At 43.8% G+C, this 12,722-nt stretch overlaps 2 protein-coding genes across 11 annotated transcripts in view; one reads left to right on the top strand and one right to left on the bottom strand.

The window, feature by feature from the left end:
• Nucleotides 1-3,059, top strand: part of PAN3 (poly(A) specific ribonuclease subunit PAN3) — an 82,640-nt gene extending 79,581 nt beyond the window's left edge. For all 9 annotated transcript variants that reach the window (XM_075050673.1, XM_075050669.1, XM_075050670.1 and 6 more), the window contains one exon: nucleotides 77-3,059. In XM_075050673.1, coding sequence (XP_074906774.1) covers nucleotides 77-217 — 141 coding nt within the window. In that variant the 3' untranslated portion in view covers nucleotides 218-3,059. The remainder of the gene's footprint in view (nucleotides 1-76) is intronic.
• A 1,373-nt stretch (nucleotides 3,060-4,432) lies between these two features.
• Nucleotides 4,433-12,722, bottom strand: part of FLT1 (fms related receptor tyrosine kinase 1) — a 115,539-nt gene continuing 107,249 nt past the window's right edge. For both annotated transcript variants that reach the window (XM_075050666.1, XM_075050667.1), the window contains 3 exons: nucleotides 12,390-12,474; nucleotides 11,430-11,521; nucleotides 4,433-6,442 (listed from right to left, as the gene is read on the bottom strand). In XM_075050666.1, coding sequence (XP_074906767.1) covers nucleotides 6,238-6,442; nucleotides 11,430-11,521; nucleotides 12,390-12,474 — 382 coding nt within the window. In that variant the 3' untranslated portion in view covers nucleotides 4,433-6,237. The remainder of the gene's footprint in view (nucleotides 6,443-11,429; nucleotides 11,522-12,389; nucleotides 12,475-12,722) is intronic.

Genomic DNA, 12,722 nt, shown 5'->3' with positions numbered 1-12,722 from the left:
TGCTTTTGTTATTGGGGAAATGTTTTGCCATTTCTTTCACACTTCTTTTATTTTATCTTTTGCATTCTTGTTACAGTTAGATGCTGGTGTGCCAGAAAAAATAAGCCTCATTTCCAGAGATGAGAAGAGTGTACTTGTGGTAACTTACAGCGATTTAAAACGCTGCTTTGAAAATACTTTTCAAGAACTGATTGCAGCCGCAAATGGTCAGTTGTAGTATTTGCTGAAAGCATGCAGGACATTGCTGAGGAACTTAACCAATAGCAAATTGCACTACAGCTGAATTGTTGTTGTCATCTCATTTCACATTTGGGAAACAAACAGGAGATGAGCAAAGCTGCTTGCACTTCAGTCAGGTACACTGTTACTTGAAGGGAAGAATGTTTCACTTATCCTAGAGCTAAGGCTGCCATTGGAGGCTTTATCTGTGAAGAATTTATTTTAGATTAAGGAACACATCAGGTGCATGATGTTCCTGCTTTTATTTTTTCCACTTGTATATGCACTAATTTTAATTTTTTTAAGACTTTTCTGATCTCTGAAGTTTTGCCACATTGTATACTTAAGGGAAACTCTTTGCAAGGACATTTCTGGGATACATTTTTGTCACTGAGGATATAGCAAAATTTATTCATTTTTGATATTATTTGCACCCAGAATAGCATAAAGGACCAGGTAAATAATTTAATAGAAATTGTGTTCTATTAATGACCGTTTAGTTCGTAACCTCTGTAAAAGTGTGTTGTATGCGCTCTGTATGCCACCCACTGTTAGCTCAAAGAAATGTGAGAAGAGGAAACTTTTTAAAACCAGTCAAGTGAAGTATCGGTGAATTGACAAAAAAGGAAAGAAAGTCCCCTGTCATTTGATTTAAACCTTGTCTAAGCGAAGTGACGAAAATAGCATAATGGGAAACATCTATAATTTAAGGAGCATATCAAACTTGCTCTAAACACAACCAGCGCCTTTTAAAAACTGTTTGTACGTTTTCCTGCTAGTCAGAAGCATTTACATTTATGCAATTTTTTTAATAGATTTTTTTTTAAAGAAATTGTTTAAATGCCTGAAGTTTCAGGAGTGTATTACTTTAGGTTATTTACAGTATAATTTTTTGTATAAAGTTCTGTTCTTTGAACCACAGCTTTATTATGGTACGCTACACTGGATACAGATACAAAGACACTGTTAAAAGAAGATTAACTAAACACAGCAGTTGTCTGGCATCAAGAGCTTTTCAAGTTTTACAGCCTGAATCTGGAGGGATAATGATCTGCTGTGCCTTTGCAGTCACTGCTTAGCCCAAAGTAATATTACTTTTGATAATACTCAACACATGAATATTCCTGAAGTAATTCAGTCTCAAAAGTCTGGAATTTTCCTCCTCAATTACCTTTCTAATATTTGGACATGCAGTTGTCTCCAAACTTGGGTATTCATGGGATTTCTAGTTAAACACCTACACTTTGATACTGAAGACTGCCAAATATGTAGGAATTTCCTTTCTTAAAGCAGTAGTGAAGACTGTATCTATCCTTTCCCAGCACTGAATGTTTTAATAGCACTGGGTGCTCACCATGAAGAAAATGTGGAAACTCAAAAGGTCAGGACAGACTCTAAGCACTTGCAACTGATGTTACTGACATCAATTTTAATAATTCTCAATATTTGTAGTTTTCAGAGAAGTTTTTAATATTTCTCTGTCCACTTTTATAAGCTTTAAAATGATTCTCCGCCTTGAGACTTGCATCAAGAAAAAAGCAACTCTCTTCACATCGAAAGCTTTGAAGACTAGGGACATGCTTTACACATTTTAGAAAATGTGGTTGAATCCACATTAGGTAGCATCAGTTGTTGAGTTTAAAAAACAATTATTGTTGCATTTGATCGAATGAATTTTAAAAGGAACATAATGTTTAATATTCAAACGATAACAGTTGCCAGAGTGTTCTTTTTAATATAAAAGGAACAGGAACTTTGAAAAGTGAACATGCAAAACAGTCTTTTATCATTAGCTCATGTATTTGAGGAAGAGCAGCTGTCTTTTATATGTTTTTTGACAAATCATATTGTAATTCTTTTGTACAAAAAAGAAGTACTTGTATTCTAGAAGAAATATGAAATGCTTAATTTATAAGCGGGCTGAGGTTTTTTCCAGTATTGTTTTCTTTGAAAATGAAAGGGGATCATCTGTTCAGTTGTGGGGTTTGGGAACCTTTGAAAATTTAATTTGTGGACCAATATTTTGTGAAAGTGTAAGGCAGGGGTAAAATAGGGCTTGAATTCTCATCCTTTTTAGACCAGCAAACCACCCTCTGCAAGACATGTCTAAATTGCAAACCTGTGTGTATTTGCATAATGTCAGTTTGCTTCAGCCCCTAGTAACCTCAGGACTTGGTTTAAAAATAAAAAGGTAGACAGCTAATAAGTTTTCATACATAATGTCAGCCAGAAAATATTTGGTGTCAGGTAATACATAAAATAAAAAAAAAGTTGAGCTTTGTTTTCTATTTATTTCATTTGGTCCGTATTTGGGAATGATTTGAACAGTCTGAAGTTCAGCTTGGGTGTTTTTTTGGGGAGAGCCCTTCTACCCCATTTTAATTCCATTTAGAAGGTTGTCCTAAAGTTGTAGTTTGATCCATTCATAGGAAGAATTGTGTATCTGTATTTAAAAAGAAGAGCCACCAGGATGTGCCCTCCCAGATGGGAAATTTAATTCTAACCTTCCTATTTTTTACAGCTAAAAGCACAGAAGGGACAACCTTTGAAATCGTCTGATGTTGGTCATTTTAATTTTTGTACCTGTTTTAAATTCTGTTGCTGTATTTACTATATTGTAAATATTTTGTTGAGGGTACCTATGTATTTTTGATTTGCCCTTGTTTCAGTAATTCAGGTGTCAACTGCTTCCCCTAAAAAGCACCAATATGTTAAGTTCTAATGTCATGATCCCAATATGTGTTACTCATCTTTAATCCTGTTTTCATTCTTCATGTGTACAGCAGTATTTTTAATAAAGAATACCAGAAATAATGTGGCCTTATTTTGACAATGTCAAGTTCTGAAGTTGGATACAGGGCATTTCAACTTTGGTGCTGGAATTGTATTTCTTTCTATCATATTTCTTTTGTATTCACTCCGTCTGCAATGCAGTATTTAAACAATCATGAGTCACAAAGTGCATTTAGTGCTTGCCACTTACAGTATATCGGATGTCCTAAAACTTACAGATGTTGTTGACTAGAATCGTACGAATACACGTTTCCTTATCTCCCAAGTCCCATCTGCTTCTGACGGATCAGGTCTGCTTTACTAGACAAGCCCTAATTTTGAACACTGTTGAAGTACCCTTACTTTCATGTTTATTGAGCTTTTTGGCCCAATAGCAAAGCATATTAATATCTCCGAGAATTTGCATGTGGACTCCTGACAGCTTCATTTCCCAGAATTATTCTTCTGTATTGTTAACCAGCAAAGGTGAGATGATTTACTGGCGGGGTAAAATCTCCTATAGCCATCCAATCCTGACCACGCTTAAGTAACGTGAAATTTTGTGCAATATATGAGAAATTGTCAATACACCCTGCATACATTTAACGTGGAGTCGTTATCCCTTAAATTGCAGTGGTTTAGGATTTTTATTATATAAGCTGCAGGAAGCTCGATTGATGTACTTGTCAGGTCTCCGGTTTCCTTCTTAGTAATGTGCAGCAGCAGCTCCACAACTCCTGCGGCAGTAGGCGATCCCGTTACGTTCTGCCTCCCCAGAGAAATTTTCATCCCTGCTTCCTTCCAGCTCTTGTGTGTAGTTTATCTGCAGTGTGGCTTGGAGCTCCCCTCAGATTATAAAATGCAGTACAGCAGAGAGCACTCAGCTGAACATCGCTGGAGGCAGCATCCCCAGCTTCTGATGGATGGGGTGGGGACGTGGAGATTCTCTGAAGAAGCATCTACCAGGCTTCAGGTGCTAACGGGTGTCACGGTTCAGAGCAGGCTTTGTTGGGGACACCTCGGCTCTGTTTGCTGTCCTTTGGTCTGTACCAGATCTTGTAGCTGCAGAAGTAACCGGGCGTGGGGGGCAGTGGAATGGATGTTCGTCAGTGGGCTGCTTTGTCTTCCCCTACCGTGAAACCTTGCCTCTTCTAGAGGCAGAGCTGAATTTTTTGCCTCTAGACAGCAGTCAGCACTTCTTAGATAAGCTGAATCTAGGGGCCGTCACTCACACGGGGAGCAGTACAAGTGTCCATCACTGTATCTGCTTTGCTGTGTGAGAAGTGTGCCTTCCGTGCAATTATTCCATGTTCTCCTTTGCTCACAAAACTGACCCAGGGGATGGATTGTTCGCCAGATGTGCTAGTGCTGCCCAGTGCTGAATCATCTGCTGCAGCAAGTGTCTGTCACTGGACTAAGTCACTTGGCAGAACTATTTGGATTCTTTCAAAAGCAAACTTTATTATGTGAATTTAGCAGTCAAACACATTATAGGAAGACAGAAAATGCAAGACAAGATAAGAGTTATTCACATCTGAAGAAACTTATGGGATTCATATAAAAGTAATCTTTGTAGTCCATTTTTCTTAAATATTTATGCACAAAAAGCATATTTATATATTTACACTGTGCAAACATTTCCTTTGAGATGCATCATCCCATAACCATTTTTGCTCAATTGGAGTTAAGAAACAGTTAAACTTTCCTTTTGTTTTGATGAAGATCAAATATACTTTACCAGCAAGAGACAGTGCAATAGATACTTAAGACTGATGATCTCTTGGCCAGGAAGATCTGGAATTGATACTTAGCTTAGAAGCAGCGGAACATATTTCTTTACTTGAATATCCAAGAACAGTTTTCTTTGTAAATACATAAAAGGTCATTTACCTTCAAGTCGGTTAGTGGGTTAAATTCACAGCTCCTAAGCTGAGTTTTAAGAGTTCAGAACCATATTATATGTAGCATTTTAGTGAATATATATTTATATTGGACCACAAGAAACTGAGATTGGGCAGTAGTTGTTGATTTGGAAGATGTCAGTGCTACTGTGTTAAATGGCCAACTCATTTTAATATTGCATTCAAAGGTGAAAGGGGATGGTGCATCCTTACATTTCTTGAACAAAGAACGCTCATGCCCTTTCTGAGACGCTATACAAACGTTGGTTGCAAATGTTTGATACATTTTTATTCCTGTACGTATACTGGTAACTAACCTGGAAATTCAACTGTCTTCATAGAAAAGCTGCCCTGACTTTCCAAGGAGATTGTCTTTCGTTTCTAACTAATCTCTTCAAACTCTCTAGTGATCAATTCCTTTAAAGTATATGCAGTTTAGTAGCCATCCTGTCTTTTCAGACAGATTCCCATAAATAAAATATAATCAGTGCAGTGTTAGAAGGTCCACGAGGTTTTGTGGACAGAGCTTGGCTTTAACATATCTAGCTTGTGGTTTGGTTCCAGTGTGTGTGTGTTGGCATACTGACAAAGTGCAAAACTTCAAGAACATTTACTTCATTTCAGCAGGCTTGTCCAAACTGAATTGATATGTATTCCCTGTTGTTGCAGCCCTGGCTCTGATCTTAGTTCTCCTCTATCCTTGCCAATTATGTTTTGCAACACGCGTTTGAAATTCTTGCCTCGCAAGACTCCTTACCGTGTTCGCCATCCAAAGCAGTAAGAGCTGTATAATGCCCCGTCCCCAGCTAGCTAACCCAGCTTCCCCGGAGCATTAGCCTTCCCTCAAGTTTCTCAAAGTAGAGTTTTCGCTAAAAACCACAGAGCGTGGTCTGTTTCTTGTTTCTCTCTTCTTGGAGAGTCCCTTATTTTCCAGCACTACGCAGGCCCCAGCAATAGGCTGCAAATTCACCTGGTGCCTGGCACGGGGGCTGAGCGGAGGCTGGGTGACCAGAGCATGAAATACCATCCTGCTGCCAGGGACCAAACAGCAAACTGGTTTTCTCTGTCATGATGACCATTCAGGTTTTCAGAAGCACCGGGCAATTTTAGTGGCAGCTGTTGATGTTCAGCATAGGGAAAGGTAAGGCCTAAGCATTAGTATTTTGCTATATTTTGTATACGCTTGATGCAGTCTGTAGAAAAGCAGATCATTGAGATTAAGCCAATGATATCTTTTTAAATTTTAGGATAATTAAAATGATTTGGGTCAAAGTTTTTAAACTGACAGTGTTTCGGAAGAACCTTTTTGTATTAAATGCATATTTAAATCTTGCCCTAGAAGTACTTAAACGGGTGGCTGAGAATAAAGGACGACAGAGTTGTAGTCAGGAGGGGGAGAATGGCGCGCTTTCATTTTCTCCAGCACCGCGTTGCCGTATGTGTATCTTTGCTTGGCGTCACTGAGCTGGTCACAGCTGAAACTGCAGCAGCTTCTCGGCTTGGTTATTCCAGAAAGCACCGACTCCTTGCTCCTGCTGGCACCTTTCACGCTGTAACAGAGCAGCATCACTGTGAGCGTATTTAATATGTACGGGCGTTTGTTTTAATGACTTGAGCAAAGCCACATCACAACGAGCAGCTTTGTTTATTCTCAGATGATGGGAATGGCATCGATGCAGACGGGATTGCTCAATGGGAGAGCGGGACGGAGGGCTGAAAGAGCCCTCCTGTGTCTCCCTCGAGTCCCCTTCTGAGCAGAGATGCTGTGACTGAACATCTCGTATTAAAGCGCTGTGTTTAAGTATTGAGCCTTAGCGCTTACAGGGAATATTTGATCACTCAGCCTAAGATCTATTGCTCGTTTGTGGCAGGTGCTAGGGAGTGAAATGTCATTGCAGGGCAAAGGCAGTGTGGAGTGTCTGGCATCGCTGCTGCTGGGCTGTGGGTCCTCACCCTTAAATGTTCCTCCTAAGGGAACTGGGGTTTTTTGAGCAGGAGTGAAGTAATAAAAGGTCTCAAGCCTTGGCGCAAAAGCTGCTAGCGTAGGTGTTCCCAAAGCCTAATGCTGGGATGAATTTTCAAGATAAATGGCTGTTGTTTGTGAGGAAGGGCACAACGTCTGGATATTTCTTTTAGCCTTCTCTCAGCAGTAGACGTGAACTGCTGGTTTGAATTAGAGTTTTCCTTTCCCACAACGGACCGGTTATCCTGTAGGCTGCCTTTTATAAGATGCCCTTTACGAAAGGGATTTAATGTCATCTCAGCTGAGCCGCTCTTAAGACACTGATGGTCTCGCAGCACTTTCTCACCCGTATTCAGAGAGTGCAGTGCTTGAAAGGGCTCTTTCAATAATCACGAAAGTTAAGGCAAAAAGAACTTTCACACCATTGAACTTGGATACCAAAGACTGATCTCTAGACAAAGGACAGGCCAGAGCATTTTCCATCATCGATTACATGTGAAATCCTAATGTAAACATATGTTGGACCGCAATGCCTAAAATTAGATTCCCTCCCCTGTATTTTTCTAAGTTCATGGACGCTACAACCCTCTCCGTTTATAAGGTCAGGAACATTGGCAGCACTAGTCTTGAATTCCAGAGAAGACGGTCAGAACATCTGTTGAGGCTTTTGGAGCCCAGGGTTTTGTTGCTTTTCATTTTAATTTGCACTGTTAGATCTTTAAGTGAAGTGCACAGGGCCCTTCCTGATTAAGAAATGGAGAAGTAACAGCTTCTCTTAGATTTCACAGTTTCTTGAATCTTTAACTCACAAGCCTGTGTGCTTTTTAAGGAGTGTGGTGTCTGTCGTCTGTCCTACTGTAGGAAATTGGAGGGTCCTCCCAAGAAGACCAGCCCATTACATTTGTTTGTAGATGGATGGAGTTCATGAGGAGCCCTCACGATGAGAATTGCGGATGCATCCCGTAATTCTATATTGCATCTGTTGGCAGATAGACAAGTAACTGCCTTGGGATAAATTCCATAACTATGTGACAAGGTTAGTCACAGACTCAATGGACTTTTTGTGATGGGTTTAAAGAGAAACGCTTCTGTGATGTACATTGTAATTTTGAGTCATAGGGAGCAGTGGGCTGGCAAAAGTGGAGTGTGCACGCGAAGTCATGAGCCTTAAAATCATCATGCTTTGATCCTTTTATTCATCATCAGGCTTTTGCTTTCTGAGAATTTTTTTGTGAGCTAGACTTGGCTTCTACTTTAATTAATAAGCCTTTATACCAGTAGAGCCGCATCTACTCATTTTTACCTTGAGGGCACTGGGCATACGCTCCCACAGAGAGGTTTGAGGGAGGCCGTGGGGCTCCATAGTCAGGCTACATTTTGAGACTGAGCTTACAGTCAGTAAAGGCTCCTCTAGCTGTGGATTATCTCCTTTCCGCTCTAGGAATGTAAATTAGAAACTCTCTCTAGTTGGTTTTTAATTGGGATCGTTTCTTGAAGGGAACGGCTGCTGCTTTCTTGACAGATTCCAGAACTGAGTGAGGTTAGAGACTGGCTGCAGCTCTTGAGATGCTTGTTCCAGCTCACAAGTGGTGCAGTTCTTGGCCATTTTTCTGGCTTAGCAATTTGCTTTGACTCAGAGTCAAAGATTTTGGCTTACTTGGGTTGGGCTTTTTCGCCAATACTGAAAAGCTAGAAGAGAGTTGCAACTGGGATCCTTTCTGCTTGCAAAGGAACAGAGCTCGGAAGGTTGTTCTTTCTCTGCCCCTAAACCTTTCCGTTGGGATCTTGGGATCTTGTTACCTGAGGCCTTATGTTAGTAAAGACTTATCTCTCTTTATGCCAGTGACAGTATCACTTGTTTTCATCTCAACGGCAATAGCAAGCCGGAGACATGCAGCAACCATTTCTGTTGTGCTCCTGGCCACCGCCTGGGCCTGAGGGGCTCCCCAGGGTTTGGGGTGATGCTGGTCCCGTAGCGAAACCAAGGGTGAGCTTCGTGTGTTGGTCTTTCCCTCCACAGCAGTGGAAATCCAAGGGGAGGGGTGTCGCCTGGTCGGGGGGGTTACTCCTGCACTGTCAGGTAAGCGGCTCCCCGCGCCGCTTTCCCCAGGTCCTGGCTCTTGGGTTGGTCACGTTGAGTAAGGACCAGTGCACGCACTGGCTCTCTTCTGGGCTCAACCCATTATTTTCCTCTGAAACAAAACCCTGGGTGCGCTTCTGGGGCTGGGTGAGATGCACCAGTAGATGTGGCCCCACCAAGTCTGAATCCTCTAACACCGCGCTGCAGGGCACGCACGCACCCTTCTGCTGGTCCAAAAGCATCCCCCCCGCCTGGCTGGCTCACGTGGGGTTTCGGATGCTTCAAAGAGAAAAAAAACCCCGATCATTCTGCCCTGGACAGCGGGGAAATGCGGGAGCCCAGGGGAAGGCAGGCGAGCTGGGGGGGAACCAGCACGGGCACGGCCCCGCAGCACCCTCAGCCTCGGCTCAGGACCCAGGCACTGGTGCGAGGGCACGCGTCTGCGTGTCTGTCCTAAACTGCAGCGTTGAGGTTTGCTCAGAACCTATTCTGGGGCCGTTCTGTCGATAATCCAGCGACCTGAACCAGCTCTCTGCAGAAATGTCAGCGCAAGAGAGGGGGCAGGACCGCAGAGAATGATGCTTGAAATGCAAGGGAGGAAGCAGGATTATGCATCTGGTTAGACCAGCTTACATGTGTCAAACCCCACCGGGCTCTACCTTTCTACTGCTACTTTCAGGGGTATTTATTTACTGCTCCGATTTAGCCTAAGTAAAGGATGCTTAGCTAAGAAGCTACCACTTTTAGCAATGTGAGCAGACTAAAGGGTCACTGCATGCATTCACATACGTGAGTGCTTTTTGCTTTTTGGCATAGCGGTACAGTACCACTTGTTTAGCTTGCAACCAGATGACCTTGTATGTTCTCAGCCAACTGCTCTGTTTCCCCAAGGATTTACATTCTAGCAGCCACTGTTGAGTTCAATTTTTTTTCCTATCCAAGCGTTCCTTTTCCTTCTGCAGCTGAAAATGCTCCTTAAAGTAGTTCCAGAGTGATGCTTGGGGTACACTCCATGTATTCCGTGCCACGCAAAGAAAAAGGCATTTCATACATTTCACTTGGGGAGATTTTGCCGTGTTGTCCCTGCGGCTGACAGCAGCCTTCAGAAATGTCATATTTACACAAAAAAAACAGGCTAAACCACTTGTAGGAAACATCGCATCCTTTGGAGCTATCTAATATCCACGCTCATTCCAAGCTCTGTAATACCCGGCTCTTCAAAAGAGAGTATGGAAAACCGTCTCAATAAAGTCAAAGCACCAAAAAATCGCTCACAAGCCTCTTTTCTGAAATGTGAGTTGTCAAGGCAGGAGAAAGGGTTTTCCAGCACTTGGCTGGAGTGGCTTGCGTCGCCCTGGCTTTGCCACGCATGAGCAGCGCTCCATTGCAGCCTCCTGCCAGCAGCACGTTCTCCCCGCGCGCCGTCTATCTTGGCCGTGTGAGTGCGCACGCTCTCGTAGATGTATTTCTGTGCGTTCAACCAACGCCCTTTTAGTCACTGGAATTTTTTCTCGAAGCGAGCCCTCTCTGCCTCGACCACACGTTTCAGCCAGCTCCGATTGTTCGTCGAGACAATACTACACCTCCCAGCTTGCCCAGCTGCGAGTTGCTGACAAGTTCGGCAGAGGCAGGATGGCGGGATGGCCTTGACCTCCTGCCAGGGTTAAGATGAACGACGGGTTGGGTCGGGCAGTCCCCGGGCTGGCTGAGAGCCGTGAGCCGAAACCAGCCACGGACGCTGCCAGCTTCACAGCGGCTGGGAACTGAGACACTGCCAGCGTTTAGAAAATAAACATTTCCCATTTACAGAGAGTTCATGTCAGTGCAACGTATTTCTTAGAGCGGCCCTAGTTCCCTGCTTGGGCAGCTGTCAGGAATTAGGTGGAGGAAGGTGGCCAATATATTACAGTGCTTAAAGGCAGGAAGAGAAGCGAGGCTCTCACATCCATCTATTGTAAAGTTGCCACTTTAGCATCCTGAGCCCATGGGTGTTAAATGGGCCGTGCTTAGCTGAGTCATGGAAAAGAAGGGCAAAAACAAGCACGGGGAGCCTTGTCTCAGCTGGGGTGCCCTTGGGGACTTGCAGAAACAACTGCAAATCCTTCACAGCCACACGTTCCTCCTCCCCCTTGCCAAGGGCTTGTTTCCTATGCTTACCTACCTCTACCTTGGTTTAGTGCTCTCCGGCACTCACTTGTCCAGCCTGGCATTAAGGCTGGCATTGAGGATCAGGCTGATCAACAGAGTGCTAATGAGTCGTGTCGGTGATGTGCATTGAAGGGGTTGAGATTGTTTCCTCAAAGGCATATGGAGGGTTAGGTGTGGGAGATGACGGATTGCTGACTCAACCCATCAGGACACACCTCAGCAAGAGTGTTTGCAGGGACTGGGGATGCCTCAGCTACTTTCATTAGGCATGATTGAGCACAGGGACCTTGAATCCTCCTTCGCCCTCTAAAACGTGAAGCAGAAGAAGGGAACATAAAATACAGACCCAAAGAGCGTCCGTTTCTGCTTGCTGCCCGTCCACGTGAAGCGTTTCAGTTCTTCTGGAGGCAGCACCATCCCACTGTCTGCTTGATAATCCTTGAAGAAAAAAGAAAGATGCAACCCTGTTAGGTGTTAATGGTAGAAAGTTGCTTTTACAATGGACTCAATTCCTCCTCGGTCTGATTTCCAGAGTTCGTTTGGTCATTTATACTCGGAGAGCTCTAGGAGACAGCGGCTCCGTGCTGCTGGAGGTGCTGCAGTGCCCAGGTATTTAATGGTGCCTTTCCAAACTGTCCTTGCTTTGGGGTGCAGCAAACACACATGCTGTTAGCACAGACACAGAGTGCTAAAAAAAAAAGTGTCCACCTGCAAGGTGAGGTTCTGGCCAGCCTCTAATTCAACCCTGCGAGCACAACCGTGCCTTTCCTGCCTTGCACCGCTTAATGAGTACAACTGGGTCACTAAAAGCTTCCCCCAACCTCTCACCCATGCCCACCCCCACCAGGACAATATGTGTGCCCCGTTAGTAGACATTTCCCCAGCTCGTCCGCCTGATAACAGGACTTGTTCCTACTGGGGACCTCTGATGGAAATGTGACTCACAATTCTCGTTTGCACACTACTATTCAGATGAAAACACAAATCCGAGGGATTTTTAAGTGGCTCTCCCACACCAGTGGGACTCAGGTGGGACTCTGGCAGCTGTACCTTGTAGGCCTACTGGCACCGGCCATTTCTTATCAGGGAAGGAGTGTTCGTAGCCCATGGCATGGTCAGCAAGGATCTGCTGACCCCAATTTGTAGGACAGTGGGATAACACTATGCTGCAAGCACAGCTAATCTTCCACCTCTTATCAGTAGAGCTGACGAAGCAGTAAAACCCCATCTTGATTCTCTCTGTATAAATCTGTCACACCAATAAAAAGAAATGAATGGCGTACCATTTGGCCCAGGAGTCACTTACATTAAATATAAGCGTTTCCTTGATGGGAAGCTCCTCAAACGTCTTTATGCGCTGGGGTGGTTTTATTTTGAAAGTGTTTATGTATCTGTTGAACAAGAAAAGCAGGACAGTTTTCGGTGAGAGTGTGAAGTGCGTAAGCACGGGGTATTTCTCTGTTTCTTTAAGCAGTTGCCTAACTGTCCTCGAGGTGGTTTACACAAAAGGGACTTGTTAACCAGACTCTACCCAAAACCTCATTCCCCAGCCCTGGGGCATGCACAGCCCCTCTCACAGCACCCAAACCCCGAGACCTGGTGGTCCCCCTGGGCAAGGACTCCCCGAAGGGCTGTCCCA

The sequence above is a fragment of the Buteo buteo genome, chromosome 18 (assembly GCF_964188355.1).
Source record: "Buteo buteo chromosome 18, bButBut1.hap1.1, whole genome shotgun sequence".
Classification (NCBI taxonomy): domain Eukaryota; kingdom Metazoa; phylum Chordata; class Aves; order Accipitriformes; family Accipitridae; genus Buteo; species Buteo buteo.
Note: the sequence above shows the minus strand (reverse complement) of the source record. Positions and strands in the feature narration are given on the sequence as shown.